We start from the raw sequence: 19,226 nt of genomic DNA on the forward strand, positions 1-19,226 counted from the left end.
CTCTTGAACATCAAAAAAACGAAGGAGCTGATCATGGACTTTAGGAGGGCACATCATCCGAGGACGTACACTCCATTGAGGATAAATGGGGATCCTGTGGATAGGGTGAACTGTTTTAAATATCTGGGAGTCCACGTCTCTGAGGATATGACATGGGCATCACACGCCTCAGCACTCATGAGTAAGGCAAGGCAGCGCCTTTACCACCTCAGGCAATTGAGGAAATTCAGAGTGTCTCCGAGGATCCTCCAGTGCTTCTACGCAGCGGCGGTGGAAAGCACCTTGTCCAGGAACATTACCATCTGGTTTGGGAATTGCTCTGCCAAGGACAAGAAGGCTCTGCAGAGATTAGTGCGTTCGGCCGAACGCACTATGGGAGCTTCACTAGCCCCCCTGCAGGCACTATACAACAGGAGGTGCAACTCCAGAGCCAACAATATCATGGGAGACCCCTTCCACCCCTGCAACGGACTGTTCCAGCTGCTACGGTCAGGCAAACGGCTCCGTTGCCATGCGGTGAGAACAGAGAGGTTGAGAAGGAGTTTCTTCCCAGAGGCAATTCGGACTGTAAACGCCTATCTCACCAGGGACTAACTCTACAGAACGTTTTTCCTTCCATTATTTATTATGTAAAAGAATATGTGTGTTATGATTGTGTTTATATTTGTTTGGGTGTTTTGTTGTTTGTCTTTTGCACAAAAGTCCGCGAGCATTGCCACTTTCATTTCACTACACATCTCGTATGTGTATGTGACAAATAAACTTGACTTGACTTGACTTGAGTAAGAAATAACGGGTCCCCACTCTGCCAATGTGACCGCGTTTTTCCCGAGATCTTCGGTTTCCTCCCACACTCCATAGACGTCCAGGTTTATAGGTCAATTAGCTTGGTATAAGTGTAAATTGTCACTATTGTGTGCAGGATAGTGTTAGTGTGCAGGGATTGCTGGTTGGTGCGTGATCGGTGGGGGAAAGGGCCTGTTTCGGCACAGTGTCTCTAAAAAAAACCCAAGTCAGATTACTTGTAGCGTGCATAGTGTCTCTCCGAATCAATAATGGCTTGGCCCCATAATAAGAAGGTAGATGCATTGCCCTTTTAGGAAAGATAATGTGGGTTGGTACCAAAGATTATAGAGGTCTCCGGATATGGTGTAAAGCATCTTGTCCGGGAACATTATCATCTGGTTTGGGAATTGCTCTCCCAAGGAAAAGGAGGCTCGGCCGAACGCACTATGGGAACTTCACTTGCCCCCCCCCCCCTGCAGGAACTATACATCAGGAGATGCAACTTCAGAGCCAACAATATCATGAGAGACCCCTTCCACCCCTGCAACGGACTGTTCCAGCTGCTACGGTCAGGCAAACGCCTCCGTTGCCATGCGGTGAGAACGGAGAGGTTGAGAAGGAGTTTCTTCCCAGAGGCCATTCGGACTGTAAACGCCTATCTCACCAGGGACTAACTCTACTGAACGTTTTTTTCCTTCCATTATTTATTATGTAAAGGTATATGTGTGTTATGATTGTGTTTATAGTTTGTTTGCTTGTTTGGTTGTTTGTCTTTTGCTCAAAAGTCCGCGAGCATTGCCACTTTCATTTCACTGCACATTTCGTATGTGTATGTGACAAATAAACTTGACTTGACTTGACTTGATTTGACTTGACTTGACTTGATTTGACATGCTGCCCGACATGCTGAGTTACTCCAACTTTTTGCGTCGACCTTCGGGTTAAACCAACATCTGCAGTTCCTTCCTACACCAAGTACAGAAGGTCAGAATGAAAAGTAGATCATTGGAGTTAAGAAACATTCGCTCTGCAAGCTGCGACCCCTAGATGCTGCTGCACTCGCTCAGTTTCTCCAGCACTTTTGTCTAGCTGCGCACGATGCTGCCCTCTTGCACAGACCTGGAAACGTTTACTCAATAGAGTCTCATCGATTTCTATGGCTATTTCCATCATACTACATAGAGCTGGTTAGGCTTCAAATGACTAATTCTTTAAACCATGTGGCTGCACCACGTATGCATAGGAAGAGCGGCGAGGTTTCTAAAACCCTAAAACGAATGAAATCTCCGTGTGGTTAACATCATCCCCTGGTGGAGCTCCAGTCTTCATGAAAGAAAAGTACTTGGCACAAGCATAATGAAAGGTCCAACATAGATCACTAGAACTAAATATTTGCAGATACAGCTCAAATTTATGCTTTGGTCACTTCCAACCCCCTTCCCCCCCCCCCCCCCCCCCCAATTTATTTTTAAACAAAAATACCTTTTTTTAAGCAGCTTTTTAAGAATCTTCTAAATAGGTATTAATTCTACGTGACTAATCCTTTCCTCTTACACACCCGTAAGTCAGTACCAACCAAAGATACTGAAACGCCACCTATTCCTTTTCTCCGGAGATGCTGCCTGATCCGCTGAGTTACTCCGCCTTTTTGTGTCTACCTTTTGTATTTGGTTTTGTTTCAGTGCTCCTGTTTCTTTTTACCGCCTCCCCCCCCCCCCCCCCCCCCCCCCCCCCCACCTGACTCCCATTTCACTGAAATGTGTGAGTCTGTAGGTTAATTGTCTACTCTAAGTTACTGTAGAGTTTGAATGATAGGAGGTGCAGAATAAAGTGGGGTTAATGTAGAATTTATTTAAAGTCCCGATTCTCAGTTCAAGGACGTAACTATACTGAATAACTCCATGCACTAGTCTTGGAGAAAAGCCTGAATGCTAGTAATCTATTCTCCGTTACCTGCTCTCCTACTGATTCCTGTCTGGGGAGGTTTTTAGTTGATCTCTCTTCTTAGCTAATTTTACTTGAATTCAGTCCCACGGATTGCTAATGTTATGAACAAACCTGGAACACTTTTCATGAAGAAAATAATTCATTCCTTGGTGCAGATTGAGTATAAATGAATTGGGGGTAGGTGGGTGGGTGGAGGGCGGAGGATAGAGGGGAGTTGCGGAGGTGAAAGGGGTTAGAGGTTCCATAAATTTGGAGAGTTCAGTGTTCATACCAAATGCGTGCATTGTCACTATTAGTTTAGTTGAGTTTAGAAATGTAACGCAGAAACAGGCCCTTTGGCCCACTGAGTCCGCATCGATCAGCGATCTCCGTACATTAACACTCTCCTACACACACACGAGGGACAATTTACGCTTATTCCAATCCAATTAACCTGCAAACCAGTACGTTTTTGAAGAATGGGAGCAAACTAAAGGTCGCGGAGAAACCCCACGCGAACACGGGGTGAATGTACAAAGTCTGTACAGACACCACCAGTAGTCGGGATGGAACCCGGGTCTTCGGCTGTTTGTGTACTTGGTTTGATAGTAATGTTGACAGTACAAATGAAATGCAAATCTAGTCAAATTAACGTGGCTGACTGAATTGTCGCATTTGCTTGGCAGTAAAAAGCAGATGTTGTAAATCACACAATAAAACAGATAATGCTGGAAGTATTCAAGAACGGCTGCCTCACAGCGGCAGAGATCCGGGTTTGACCCGACCACGGGTGCTGTCTGTATGGTGTTTGTATGTTTCTCCATGTGACCGCGTGGGTTTTCTCTGGGTGCTCCGGTTTCACCCATATTCCAAATACATGCAGATTTGTAGATTAATTGGCTTCTGTAAATTGCCCCGTGTGTGTAGGACATAGAACTAGTGCAAGGGCGATCGATGCACTCATTGGGCCGAAGAACCTGTTTCCATGATGTATCTCTGAACAAAAATGATCTATTCAACAGGCCAGGCAGCATCAGTGGGGACAGATGGCGCAGAGAACAATGCAGCACAGGAACAGGCCCTTCAGCCCACAGTGTCCATGTCTAATATGATGCCAAGTTAACCCAATCTCCATTGCCTGCAGTTGGTTCATATACATGAATTCCCTACATATCGATGTGCCTATCCAAAAGTCTCAATGCCACAATTGTATCTGCCTACACCACCACCCCTGACAGCGCATTCCACGCACTCGCCACCCTCTGTGTATATTTAAAAACAATTGTCCTGCACATCTACTTTAAACTTTGCCCCTCTCACCTTACACCCTCTAGTCTTTGGCATTTTCACCAAGTGTAACAGGCTCTGACTGTCAACCCTATCTATGCCTCTCGAATGGAAAAGTTAGAAGGCCAGGCGTCATGGTTTAAATGCAGATTGGGAGAGGTGGATTGGTTTATTATTGTCAAATATAGCGAGGAAAATGTTTGTTTCGTCTGCTTTTTAAGCAATTCATACCATTCATGAGTACCTCTGGTGGTCCAGCAGAGTAATTAAACAGTAAAGAATACAATGTTATTTGATACTTAGTCAACTTGAAACTCAAATCGGATCAAAGTCGGAGGGGAAGCCGCAGAGAACAAAGCACGTTGGTCAGGACTGTAGTGAGTACTTTGTCGGCACCAGATACATAGAAACATAGAAAATAGATGCAGGATAGGCCTCAACTACCTTCTGCACCACCATTCGATATGATCATGGCTGATCATCCAACTCAGTATCCCATCCCTGCCTTCTCTTCATACCCCCTGATCCCTTTAGCCACAAGGGCCACATCCAACTCCCTCTTAAAAATAGCCAATGAACTGGCCTCAACTACCTTCTGTGGCAGAGAATTCCACAGATTCACCACTCTCTGTGTAAAAAATGATTTTCTCATCTCGGTCCTAAAAGACTTCCCTCTAATCCTTAAACTGTGACCCCTAGTTCTGGACTTCCCCAACATCGGGAATAGTCTTCCTTCATCTAGCCTGTCCAACGCCTTAAGAATTTTGTAAGTTTGTGTAAGATTCACCCTCAATCTTCTGAATTACAGCGTGTACAAGCCGAGTCTGTCCAGTCTTTCTTCATATGAAAGTCCTGCCATCCCAGGAATCAGTCTGGTGAACCTTCTCTGTACTCCCTCTATGGCAAGAATGTCTTTCCTCAGTTTAGACCAAAACTGTACGCAATACTCCAGGTGTGGTCTCACCAAGACCCTGTACAACTGCAGTAGAACCTCCCTGCTGCTATGCTTAAATCGTTTTGCTATGAATGCTAACATACCATTTGCTTTCTTCACTGCCTGCTGCACCTGCATGTCTACTTTCAATGACTGGTGTACCATGACACCCAGGTCTCGTTACATCTCCCCTTTTCCTAATCGGCCACCATTCAGATAATAGTCTACTTCCTGCTTTGCCACCAAAGTGGATAACCTCACATTTATCCACATTATACTGCATCTGCCATGCATTTGCCCACTCACCCAACCTATCCAAGTCACCTTGCAGCCTCCTAGCATCCTCCTCACAGCTAACACTGCCCCCTAGCTTTGTGTCATCTGCAAACTTGGAGATGTTGCATTCAATTCCCTCATCCAGATCATTAATGTATATTGTGAATAGCTGGGGTCCCAGCACTGAGCCTTGCGGTACCCCACTAGTCACTGCCTGCCATTCTGAAAAGGACCCGTTTGCTCCTACTCTTTGCTTCCTGTCTGCCAGCCAGTTCTCTATCCACATCAATACTGAACCCCCAATACCATGTGCTTTAAGTTTGTATACTAATCTCTTATGTGGGACCTTGTCGAAAGCCTTCTGAGAGTCCAGATTTAACACATCCACTCGTTCTCCCTTATCCAATCTACTAGTTACATCCTTGAAAAATTCCATCAGATTCGTCGGACGTGATTTACCTTTCATAAATCCATGCTGACTTTGTCCAATGACTTCACCACTTTCCAAATGTGCTGCTATCCCATCTTTAATAACTGACTCCAGAATTTTCCCCACCACCGATGTTAGACTAACTGGTCTGTAATTCCCTGTTTTCTCTCTCCCTCCCTTTTTAAAAAGTGGGGTTACATTAGCTACCCTCCAGTCCTGAGGAACTACTCTAGAATCTAAAGGGTTTTGGCGACTCTTTGGGTACTTTGTGCATTGTATGCAAAAATGAAGAATTTCACTTTACATGTGACAATAAATTATCATTGAATTGTTGCAAGGTTGAATGAACGTGTCATTTGTCACTTTTCATTTCACAGCACATCTCGTATGTGTATGTGACGAATAAACTTGACTTGACTTGTTTAAATCAGAGCCTTATTATTCCGAGTCCAGAGCTTCATGGACACAGCCTTGAATTACAGAGTAGTTGTTCCACTGGTATTCCATCACTCCAGAGCAGTATACCGTGAAGAATTCCCAGAACAGTGTTGTTTCTGGGTGCTCTTTGTACAATCGACTGAGGCACATTTTATTGAAAGCCACACTGAACTAAAATGCTTTGTTGACAGAATGAGAACACATTTGGGTTGGCAACGAAACAGCCTCGCACAGTTAAATCGCTTTGTTTTAAATAAAGTTTACTTCAAAATTAAATAAAATCTAACTTCATGCACATAGGCACGATAGCTGAAACAAACAGGAAATGGTGGAAATACACAGCAGTTGACAGCTTTTAATCAACAAAACCACAAGACGTATCTGTAGCAGTGGTTTGCTTCACGGTGCTGTTGCTTGCTCGGTGTTCAGTAAGGTCATGGCCCATCTGATTTTACCTTTACCCCTACTCTCCTTAGTTTGGAGATACAGCATGGAAACCATTCCTTCAGCCCACTGAGTTTGAATTCAAGTTCAAGTTCCCATTTATTGTCACATGCACTAATTAAGGTGCAGTGATATTTGAGTTACTCTACATAGAAACATAGAAAATAGGTGCAGGAGGAGTCCATTCGGCCCTTCGAGCCAGCACCGCCATTCATTGTGATCATGGCTAATCGTCCCCTATCAATAACCCGTGCCTGCCTTCTCCCCATATCCCGTGACTCCACTAGCCCCTAGAGCTCTATCTAACTCTCTCTTAAATCCATCCAGTGACTTGGCCTCCACTGCCCTCTGTGGCAGGGAATTCCATAAATTCACAACTCTCTGGGTGAAAAAGTTTTTTCTCACCTCAATCTTAAATGCTCCCCTTTATTCTATGACTGTGGCCCCTCGTTCTGGACTCGCCCAACATTGGGAATATTTTTTTTCCTGCATCTAGCTTGTCCAGTTCTTTTATAATTTTATATGTTTCTATAAGAATCCCCCTCATCCTTCTAAACTCCAGTGAATACAAGCCTAGTCTTTTCAATCTTTCCTCATATGACAGTCCCTCAATCCCAGGGATCAATCTCGTAAACCTACGCTGCACTGCCTCAATCACAAGGGTGTCCTTCCTCAAATTAGGAGACCAAAACTGTACACAATACTCTAGATGTGGTCTCACCAGAGCCCTATACAACTGCAGAAGAACATCTTTACTCCTATACTGAAATCCTCTTGTATAAAGGCCAACATTCCAATAAATTTCTTCACTGCCTGCTGTACCTGCACTCCAACTTTCAGTGACCGGTGTACAAGGACGCCCAGGTCTCGCTGCACCTCCCCCTTACCTAATCTAACCCCATTGAGATAATAATCTGCCCCCTTGGTTTTGCCGCCAAAGTGGATAACCTCACATTTATCTATATTATACTGCATCTGCCACGCATCTGCCCACTCACTCAACCTGTCCCGGTCACCCTGCAACCTCCTAACATCCTCTTCACATTTTGCACTGCCACCCAGCTTTGTGTCAGCCGCAAACTTGCTAGTGTTGCTCCTAATTCCCTCTTCCAAATCCTAATTCCCTCTTCCAATACAGCCATACCAAGTGAAAAGCAACAATACACACAGTCACATAAAATAAAATTGAACATAATCATCCACCACAGCATAATCCACATTCCTCACTGTGATGGAAGGTAATAAAGTGCAATCATCTTCCTCCTTTCTTCACCCGTGGTCGGGGTTGAACCCTCCGCACTCGCCACTGCCGACGGTCTGATGTCCGAACCCCTCGCGTCGGGATGATCGAAACTCCGGGGTCGGCACGGATTGGAACACTCCACGGCATGCTGCTCCCGTGTCGGCCTCTGCTTACTGGAGACCGCAGGCTTCATGGTGTTAAGGTCCACAGGCCTCGTGGTTGGAGCTCCTTCACAGGCGATCCTCAGCAGTGGATCGCAGGCTCCTTTGATGTTAAAGTCCACGACAGAAACCACGGCATCACCTCCATGTCTCTATTTCACCGAGTTCCCTCCTTAGAAATTATGGTCTTGCTGTGTATTCCCAACATTTCCTACTTGAATGTCTCCCATTTGCCTTGGCCTTGTAAACAATGATCTAGTTGTAAACAAGTTCCAGGTCTCTGCCCCCAACAAACAAGCCATTCGGGTCGGCTATTAGTATTGCAGCAAGCAGTTCAACGCAAAACGCAGACGTGCAATTCAAGGCGTAATTCGAGCTGGGGGTTAAATTTCACGTATCAGATGATAAACGGTGGGCAGAGAGCGCCTTTCCCTCATTCGGTCTTGCCCCTGCAGTGTCCAGATTGGGGTTGAATTTTATCTCATCGTATATCGTGGTAAGCTGTGCGTTTCCATTTTGCTCTCCTCCACTGGCATCCAGTTCACGTAAATGTCTCTGTGGCTTGAAAGGAAAGATTGTCAATGGACCGTGTGTTTAGATCTGGTGTTTATGTGACTCGGGCTTGTAATGCATGGTGCAGGGAATAGTGCAGAGGATAGTTTTAGAGTATAAGGCAGTTTACAGACATGAAGAGAGATCTTGGCACTGGGAGATAGAGTTTTGTGCGGCTATAAATTCTGAAATGCCTGGTGAAAGAGATGATGTGTTCTGAAGTAACATAGAAGGAATTTTCTCATGTATAGAAACATAGAAAATAGATGCAGGAGTAGGCCATTCGACCCTTCGAGCCTGCACCGCCATTCAATATGATCATGGCTTTAGTGGCCTTTGTACCACAAGACATGCAGAGCAAGTGCTGCAGGCTTCTGAATGTTATGGTCATCTCTGTCTTGTGGAATTGTATAGATTCAACTCTGCAGGGAGAGTACTTTACGGTAATACAGAGTTCGCTATCATGACTGAAGCTTTGTGCTGGAGGACTAGCTGGGGGAGGGCTGCTTTCTCAGGTTTATTGACAGTTATAGACAGCAACTACCATAGAAACATAGAAAATAGGCGCAGGAGTAGGCCATTCGGCCCTTCGAGTCTGCACCACCATTCAATATGATCATGGCTGATCATCCAACTCAGTATCCTGTACCTGCCTTCTCTCCATACCCCCTGATCCCTATAGCCACAAGGGCCACATCTAACTCCCTCTTAAATATAGCCAATGAACTGGCCTCAACTACCTTCTGTGGCAGAGAATTCCAGAGATTCACCATTCTCTGTGTGAAAAATGTTTTTCACATCTCAGTCCTAAAAAAATTCCCCTTTATCCTTAAACTGTGACCCCTTGTTCTGGACTTCCTCAAAATCGGGAACAATCTTCCTGCATCTCAGCTGTCCAACCCCTTAAGAATTTTGTAAGTTTCTATAAGATCCCCCCTCAATCATCTAAATTCTAGCGAGTACAAGCCAAGGAGACAGCTGCACCAAGCATCTCTCTGTCCAGTGCCATCGATGGACTAGCAGGTCTTGGATGGGAGTTAAAGGCGAGTCATCTATAGGCTCCCTCCCAAGATGCTCATCGCGCTGAACTGGAAACATGTCCCTCCTCTTCCACCGTTACTGGGTCTAAATCCTGCACTTACTTCCTCAACAGCACAAAGGGGCCACCTTTGATTCTAGCAGTTAAAGGAAGCTCGCCACCAACATCTCAAGAACACTCGGGGATGGCTAATAAACACTGGGTGGACAAAGGCTAGAGATATAGAGGAGATTTGGAGTACAGAGGAGATTTACTAGAATGTTGCCTGGGTTTCAGCAACTAAGTTACAGAGAAAGGTTGAACAAGTTAGGGCTTTATTCTTTGGAGTGCAGAAGGTTAAGGGGGACTTGATAGAGGTCTTTAAAATGATGAGAGGGATAGACAAAGTTGACGTGGATAAGCTTTTCCCACTGAGAGTAGGGAAGATTCAAACAAGAGGACATGACTTGAGAATTAAGGGACAGAAGTTTAGGGGTAACATGAGGGGGAACTTCTTTACTCAGAGAGTGGTAGCTGTGTGGAATGAACTTTCAGTGATGGTGGTGGCTGGTTCGATTTTATCATTTAAAAAATAAATTGGATAGTTATATGGACGGGAAAGGAATAGAGGGTTATGGTCTGAGTGCAGGTAGATGGGACTAGGGGAGAATACGTGTTCGGCACGGACTAGAAGGGCCGAGATGGCCTGTTTCCGTGCTGTAATGGTTATATGGTTATATATATATATAGATCAAAAGGGGAGAAACCAGGATTGGCGGGGAAGAAGAGGCCGGATAATGGGAGAACTAGGTGTGAACCTGGATAAAACCCATTCAGTCACAGGGAGAATATGTCAACTTTATGCAGACAGCACCCATTGTCGGCATCGAACCGGGATCTCTGGTGCTGTAAGGCAACAACTCTACCGCTGTGCTACCCATGTCACTCTTTTGCTGGCTTTCAACAAAGACTGTTCTTGGTCAGGGAACCAGTGGCAACATTAGGAAGCGTGGCTTGTGCAATGCATTGCTTTTAAAAGAAGAAACGTAAATAGATAGCATCATCCCACTTAGATTTTGAAAAAGTGGACAATTGACATAATTGCAACGCCAACCCTTACTGAGACAGTGTTGGCGAACCAGTAAATGCTGGTGAAATTATAGAAACAAATTGAAGTCATCAGCAAGGCAGCTTTAAATCAATGCCACCATTTCTTTCAGACTTTTGTACGAACAAAACACAGGGGTGGTTTAAACTCAGAAAGGCAACAGTAATCCAATATTAATGCGGCCAATAGAATCATGCAGAGACATCAGGAAGACGTACTTTGTAAAATGTACACATCAGTTCTCAGTGTAAGAAAAGATAAATAAAACAACAGAGTTGCCAGCTTTGCAATTTAGAATTACATTTCAGTGACGATGCCTGGTGCCTTCAACTTTATATACACAGCTTCAATGTGTGGATCCCAAGCTCAGATTACAATTTGACTGCATCTTGTGTTTTCTACCATGGCTCTACATGGAACTTGTCAACACCTTATTTCTACATGCATGTTTGTTGTTGTCAGCTGCACCAAGCATCTCTCTGTCCAGTGCCATCGATGGACTGGCAGGTCTAGGATGGCAGTCAAAGGGGAGTGCTGAATTCATATAGGCTCCCTCCCAAGATGCTCATCACGCTGAACTGGAAACCTGTCCCCTCCTCTTCCACCTTTACTGGATCTAAATCCTGCACTTACTTCCTCAACAGCACAAAGGGGCCCAGCACAAAGGGGCCACCTTCCGAAAGATTCTAGCAGTTAAAGGAATCTCGCCACCAACATCTCAAGACTTGGGGATGGCCAATAAACACTAGGTGGACAAAGGCTAGAGATCAAAAGGAGAGAAACCAGGATTGGGGTGGGGGGGAAGAAAAAGCCGGATAATGGGAGAAATTGATGCGAGCTGGGGTGGGAGGAAGAAAGAGAAAGGAGGGAGAAACCAGGATGTTATTTAAAATTAAGATATTTCAATATCCATGCGTTTAATTTAAGAAGGAACTGCAGATGCTGGAAAATCGAAGGTACACAAAAATGCTGGAGTAACTCAGAGGGTGCAGCAGCAGCATCTATGGAGCGAATGAAATAGGCAACCCTTCTTCAGACTGGTTTCAGCCCGAAACTTTGCCTATTTCCTTCGCTCCATAGATGCTGCTGCACCCGCTGAGTTTCTTCAGCATTTTTGTGTACCTTCAATGTTCATGCGTTGGGTTGTAAGCTACCCAAGTGGAATATGAGGTGCTGTTACTCTAGTTTGTGTTTGGCCTCAATCTGGCAATAGAGGAGGTCCAGGACAGAAAGGTCAGTGTGAGGATGGGTAGGGTAGGGGAGGTGAAATGGTTAGCAGACGGGAGAACCAGCAAGCTTTGTTCGGCGAAGCGGTCTTTGCAGCTTGTACCAACCTGCTCCCTGGCCTGGTTTGCTCTCCCGATCACAGCATACAGCGGTGGTTCACTTCTCCTTTCTGTGTTAGGAGCTTTAAATAAAAACAATTGCTATTGGAACCATGCTCCTTTTCCTTTTTACTAAATATTTTCTCCATACACTCTTCCCCTTGTGCTCAATTCATCCACCAGGCATGCCTTCTGTGTTCAAAATGGCATAGAGTGGATGCAGAAAGGATGTTTCCACTGGTGGGTGAGTCTTGGACCTGAGGTCATAGCCTCAGAATTAAAGGAGGTGAGGGGGAACTTCTTTAGTCAGAGGGTGGTGAATCTGTGGAACTCATTGCCACAGGGAGCTATGGAGGCCAAGTCAGTGGATATTTTTAAGGCAGAGATAGATCATTTTTTGATTAGAATGGGTTTCAAGGGTTATGGTGAGAAGGCAGAAAAATGGGATTAGGAGGCACAGATCAGCCACGATTGAATGGCGGAGTAGTCTCGATGGCCCGAATGGCCTAATTCTACGCCTAAAACGTGTGAAAAGTCTGACTGACGAGACAGCCACAATGGGCATCCCTGCCAAGGTTCACCATATCCTCAGGCAATCATTGCCCCACCTATTGGTATTGTCATCTCGGTCTATCCACAGACCACCAGGGGAGAGGTATCCAGTTTATGTCATTACAATCAAAGTTGCACATTGGATATTGGACAGACAGAGAATCATTTTCTCTCAAGAGTGTTTATTTGTCATACAAATTAGAGCAACAAAATTCTTAAGCTGCAGCTTGACAAACACATTAGATGTAACAACACAAATAAATACCGGTATATAAAAAAATATTATTTACTTTAAGTAAACTAGTAAAAGCCTGTCTGAAACACATGTCTGAAGAAGGGTCTCGATTCAAAATGTCATCTATTCCTTTTCTCTATAGATGCTCTCTGACCACTTAATTACTCCAGCTTTTTGTGTCTAACTTTAGTAAAAAAATAAAGTATGTCGAGGGTCCATAGTAGTGCAAATTCCTGGTGTCGGGTGCTGAGGTCGGGTCATGTAAGGTGGTTCCTGTTCTTGGTTTCTTGGTCCTCCAAAATATTCCAAATGGAATTTAAACTGGAGGTGGTGAAGGGAGGGATGAAAGGGTTGAAAGGGTTCAAGAAGCTGATGGTTGATGAGAAGAAGCTGTCCTTGAAACTGGAGGTAATGGTTCCCAGGCCTCTGCACCTCACATCATCAGAAATAAGCTAAGCATGGCGGAGTTCTGTTAGTCAAGGGAAAACAAAAGTGGGATTACTCTTTGCACCAGAATCATCTCGGGGCAACATGCCAACCCAATCTAGTGAATTGACATTTACGCTATTTGGTTTGAAACTCCAGAATCTTCGCTCCAAAGGATTTGTTCATCATCCTCAGTCGCAATCTAAGTCCTCAGATTCCACAGTTCGAAGAAAGCGCGGCTGGTGACGGGTACAAAACTGCCCAAAGTCGGGAATTATCTGTGATAAGACACAAAATGTTGGAGTAACTCAGCGGGTCAGGGAGGATCTCCGGTAAGAAGGAATAGGTGATGTTTCAGGTCAAGACCCTTCTTGGGCTTGTACACGCTAGAATTTAGAGAATTGAGGGGAGGATCTTATAGAAATGTACAAAATTCTTAAGGGGTTGGACAGGCTAGATGCAGGAAGATTATTCCCGATGTTGGGGAAGTCCAGAACAAGGGGTCACAGTTTCAGGATATGAGGGAAGTCATTTAGGGCCGAGATGAGAAAATCATTTTTTACACAGAGGATGATGAATCTGTGAAATTCTCTGCCACAGAAGGTAGTTGAGGCCAGTTCATTGGCTATATTTATGAGGGAGTTAGATGTGGCCTTTGTGGCTAAAGGGATCAGGGGGTATGGAGAGAAGGCAGGTACAGGATACTGAGTTGGATGATCATATTGAATGGCGGTGCAGGCTCGAAGGGCCGAATGGCCTACTCCTGCACCTATTTTCTATGTTTCTATGTTCACTCTGAAGAGGGACCTCGACCAAAAACATCACCTATTCCTTTTCTCCAGAGATGCTGCCTCGCCCGCTGAGTTACTCAAGCATTTTGTGTCCATCTCCGTTGTCACCTAGCATCTGCAGTTCCTTCCTACACACCAGTGAATATCTGTGCTGGATGTAGAGGGAGAGTTACAGCAGCGTTGTAGCAGATAAACTAGATCAAGCGTCACACCTTTCAGCTCAGACAGCAAGAACAACAGAGAGGAAAGCAGATTTGATCAGTTGTAAAAGTTACATTCTGTTAGTGTCAACTATTGCAGAAAGAGCAGGAGATAAAACATGAAAGAGTTACTCTGAGCGTCGAAAAGAATGGTTTCACAGACTACGCGTTGAGTCTTTATACAATTTCACCCATGCTACCATGAGACAATGGGCAGAAAATGCTGGAGAAACTCAGTGGGACAGGCAGCATCTCTGGACAAAAGGAACCCAGTCTGAAGAAAGACCTCACCCCATTCCTTCTCTCCAGAGATGCTGCCTGTCCCGCTGAGTTACTCCAGCATGTTATGCCTCTCTTTGGTTTAAACCGGCAGCTGCAGTTCCTTCCTACACAAGAGAGCATCTCTGGAGAAAAAGGATAGATGACATTTCGAATTAGCGTCCTGACCCAAAACGTCACCCATCTGTTTTCACCAGAGATGCTGCCTGACCCGCTGAGTTACCCCAGCATTTTGTGTCTATCAGCAACAGCTTACCTGGGCTTGCATTGGATGGTACGTAATTGAACAATCTTTCATCATGTCCTATCCAACACATGGGATGTAGATTTTCCCGCTGAGTTGCTCCAGCACTTTGTGACTATCTTTGGTATAAACCAGCATCTGCAGTTCCTTCCTACACACTAATGCCCTTGTCCCACTTAGGAAACCTGAACGGAGACCTCTGGAGACTTTGCGCCCCACCCAAGGTTTCTGTGTGGTTCCCGGAGGTTTTTGTCAGTCTCCCTACTTGCTTCCACTACTTGCAACCACCTGCAACCTCCAGGAACCGCACGGAAACCTTGGGTGGGACGCAAAGTCTCCAGAGGTTTCCGTTCAGGTTTCCTAAGTGGGACAGGGGCATTAGGCTGCTGTTGATATGTGTGGAGCAGGGCAGTTGGGATCACTCAGTGGGAGAGAGGGTGCTGGGTCGGGAGATCGATGGGTAACTCAAGTAAGGTAGGGGGTAGAGAGCTTGTTCAGTGTTCAGGGTTGGTACCTGGAGAATAAAGGGGGTGAGTTGCACGGTGAAGAAGGGGCTGAATGTCAGCACCTGACAGGGTCCCCACCTGCGTTTGAACCTATACAGGAAGGTAAAGTTGAAGTCAATCAGAAGAAAGACGGACAGGTACTGTGAAAGCCTCGTGAAATGCAGCTGAAGATAGACTGGTGAAGCTGAATTCTGAAGGAGATCTCAAAGACTGCAAACCATTCTAAAGTGAGTCAACATGCCAGGAATGGTGTACGTTGGACACCATAGGTATGCACATACCTGGGGTTCTTAGTGCATCCCACTGAAGATCGCCTAAGGAACTGGAAGAAGAAGCACAAACTTTGCAAAGCACCATTTTGAGGTCACAGAATAACATGAAAAACACAGCACACACAATGGAACGTGTAGGCGCCTCCCTTCAAAGGCTTTCTTTGAAGATTTGTTCTGCAGAGAAGGTTGGTCGGTCTCTCCGTTTGTGTTTACCAGCGGGCAAGGAGCTAAAGCCAAAATACGGTGACTAACATGAGCCGCCTTGTTGTGAAGGGCCATAACCTGGGATTAGACTGCATGGTTTAAGAAGAAGTATAGTCGAGTACCTGCCTTCATCGTGGTTTGGTTTTTTCTTCCAATACATGCAGCCAACGCTAGCTAAGATGATAGCTCCCACCACAATTGCCGCAGTAATCAAGCCAATATGGAGTGCTTGCTGTTGCTGGACAGCTGAAAAAGGATCAACATTCAACTGTGATTGCATTAGTGCGTTAATGCAGAAAAATATAAAATGTACTTTGCTCAAAAATGAGAAATGCAGCTGAATGCACTGGTGTGCCGTCTTTTCATCTTCCATTTGTTATTTTTAGTGTGTTTTCAAAGTATGTGTTAATGTTCTCTGGTTTGTTTTATGTGCGGATGAGGGAGGGGGTCGGGGGGAACTTTTTTTCAGTCTCTTACGTTGCCGGAGATGCGATTGTTTTCCGGATCGTATCTCCGTTCGCTCTGCGGCCCAACATCATGGAGCTGGAGGCCTTGCTCGAGTGACTTTGACTTTGAGCCCCAACGTGGGGACGTGGACTTACCATCGGAGCCTGTGATCCCTTGTGTGGAGGAGCATCGAGGAGCTTGCAGTCTCGGGTAGAGACTGATGTCGGGAAGCTCCAAAGTCATAAGAGGGTTGACCAGCCCCGACCCAGGGTCCGATCGCCTGGCGCGGGGAAGCTGAGATCCCCCCGATGTGGGAGCTCGATCACCCCGACCAATGGTTACGGGAGCCAAGATCGCCCCGACAACGGAAGTCTTAAGGCCCCCCCGACCACAATAGAACAAAGAAGGGAATAGAATTAATTTATTTTTCGTCTTCCATCACAGTGAGGAATGTGGATGAGTCACTGTGGTGGATGTAGGTATGTTGCAAAACCTACCTTGAGCGGGGCTACAGATCTGTCCCAGCCCGTGTGCGTGATTTTGGCGCCGTTGAGAGGGGGGTGGGTTTAAAACGTAATTTTCCCTAGGCTATTCAAATCGAGGTTATTTAGCCTACTTAGTTGCTGACAAAAAAATTGCTGGGAGATTCATTGCTGGAGCTATTTTTAAACATAAGTGGTTAATTTAATTGTTATAGTAGGTTAAAAATTATCCTCTAAACCCGCGACCGCCGACAACGGGACGGATCTCATACAGGCGACAACGTAAGGTAGTTTGTTTATTTTTACATTAAGAAGGGATTCTTAAGATCCCTTTATACAAAATTTTATGTTGCGAATAGCCCCATTAAATCCCGCAGTATTTTTCTGGGCATATGGGGGTACAAATCTACCGCAATGGGAACGTTCCAAACCAGCGAATTCCACAGGATCGCACTCGAAAGCGGATTTAAATGGCCATTAATTTACAGCAATTGAACACTAAATTCCTTTCACTTGGCCTATAAATTAATGTAAATTAGATTTAAAAATCATGTTTTATTGTGAATTCTTTGTGAATGTTGTTTGGACCATTAGGCTATTTAAAAATGTTAATCTTTTCTTAAGAAATGGATAGATGTTTAGATCTAGTAATTGAAGTTTGGAATTAGCTACAATTGGGTAACTAACTAAATATATGCTTTAATTTCAGGTCATCCAAGTAAGATTGTTTCATATTTGTTTCAGAATGCTTCAATCTATAATAACTGAAAACTTCTTTCAACTCTTAATTTTTAAGAAATTTATGGCCATTTGACTGCCCTCGAGCACAGCTTTTGTGTTAAGTCAATGGAAAATCAATAGGGAACAAGATGCTAATTTCCGAGAATGAAAATTGCCATAACTTTTTTAATACTGAAGATATGAAAGTGAATTAGGTGTCAAATTAAACTTATTTTTGTGCTTTATCTGATGGGATAAATTGCAGGCTTGATTTTTAAAATCTAAAAATTTTGTAACATTGCTGTTGGATGTTTATGTTAAGATGTATTTTGTGTGTTTTGTTGCTTTTTATTTATATGACTATGGCAAATCAAGTTGCAAAACATACTTGGCTGATAAAGTATGATTATTATGATTATGAAATTTGATGACAGAAACTGTTCTTAAGGAGACCTGCAAGATCAAGATTGCAGCCTGAAGGGTCCCCACACTAAAAGTCACCTATCTATGTTCTACAGGGATGCTGCCACACCCACTGGGTTTAGTTTAGTTTAGACATACAGCGGGGAAACAGGCCCTTCGACCCAATGAGTCCGTACTGACCAGCGACCCCCCGCACACTAACGCTATCCCCCCACATATTTTAAAATTGTACCAAGCCAATTAACCTACAAATCAATGCATATTTGGAATGTGGGAGGAAACCGGAGATCCTGGAGAAAATGCACTCAGGTTACAGGGAGAACATACAAACTGTGTACAGATAAGCACCCGTAGTCAGGATCGCACCTGAGCCTCTGGGGCTGTGAGGCAGCAACTCTGCTGCTAGGCCACCGTGCCAACCATCATGTCGTTCCAGCACTTTGTATCTTTCTTTGTAAACCAGAATCTGCAGCTCTTTGCTTCTACATTTTGTCTGTCAAATTATAACTGGTTTAAACAGTGTATTGAATAATTCCATATCAAAGATTCGGCAAATCTGTCCCTTCACTGTTTTTATTTGTGATTATTTTTACTAATTCACCCTCCGGCTGAATAAATCCAAAAGAAAATTTAATTTAGACTTTACATTGGACTTTAGACATACAGCATGGAAACAGGCCCTTCGGCCCACCAAACCTGTGCCAAGCAGCAATCACCGCATACACTAGCACTATCCTACACACTAGGGACAATTTACAATTAACTTAAAGCCATTTAACCTATAAACTTGGGAATGTGGGAGGAAACCAGATCACCCAAAGAAAACTCATGCGGTCACAGTGAGAACGTGCAAACTCCATACAGACAGCACTGTAGTCAGGATTGAATCCGGCTCTCTGGCGCTGTAAGGCAGCAACTCTACCGCTGCGCCACTGTGCTGCCCTCTGTGTCCTCTTAGATAATTTCACAAGAGTTTTTTTGTTCAAGTTAGAGGCAAGCGGAATAAACATTCTGCATTTGAAGGTGGAAAAGTCAGTTGGCGAATTACAGAGATACTATTTCAACCCCAGCTCTGAACCCGGGAAATGATAAAGTCACTAATTTGAAAGCATACGGTAAAAAGCAGTTCTTGATAAGGGAAACTGTCCTGCAAGCTAGTGTGACAGATTCTCATTACCAGATCTCTGAGTCTGATTGTGATATAGCCAATCCAGTGTCACCAACAATTCACCCTTCTCAGAAGCAAGACCAGGGATCGCTGGTCGATACGGACACAGTGGGCCGAAGGGCCTTTTCCGTGCTGTATCTCTAAACTAAATTAAATTAAAAAGCTATTAGTTCCAAATGATAATCATTTGTTCTCTCCCATCACTTGTGCCTTCTGCCCAGTATCTATCCTCTAGCCCTGGAAACATCTGCCAATGAAATAATTATAATGAATGCTGCCGACATTTTGCACAGTGGCATCAAATATTCAGTGCTCTTCCCAACACTTTTTGAGCTTCATATACATTGGT

The 19,226-nt window shown here is 44.5% G+C and overlaps 1 protein-coding gene across 9 annotated transcripts in view; it reads right to left on the bottom strand.

The window, feature by feature from the left end:
* Positions 1–6,320: 6,320 nt before the first annotated feature.
* LOC129716336 (signaling lymphocytic activation molecule-like) overlaps positions 6,321–19,226 on the bottom strand; it is a 41,514-nt gene continuing 28,608 nt past the window's right edge. For 2 of the 9 annotated variants that reach the window (XM_055666208.1, XM_055666210.1), the window contains 3 exons: positions 15,764–15,883; positions 11,938–12,011; positions 6,321–8,486 (listed from right to left, as the gene is read on the bottom strand). In XM_055666208.1, the coding sequence (XP_055522183.1) occupies positions 8,316–8,486; positions 11,938–12,011; positions 15,764–15,883 (365 nt within the window). In that variant the 3' untranslated portion in view covers positions 6,321–8,315. The other 7 variants (XM_055666213.1, XM_055666215.1, XM_055666209.1 and 4 more) reach the window with 6 other exon arrangements.

The sequence above is a fragment of the Leucoraja erinacea genome, unplaced genomic scaffold (genome assembly GCF_028641065.1).
Source record: "Leucoraja erinacea ecotype New England unplaced genomic scaffold, Leri_hhj_1 Leri_212S, whole genome shotgun sequence".
Taxonomy (NCBI): domain Eukaryota; kingdom Metazoa; phylum Chordata; class Chondrichthyes; order Rajiformes; family Rajidae; genus Leucoraja; species Leucoraja erinaceus.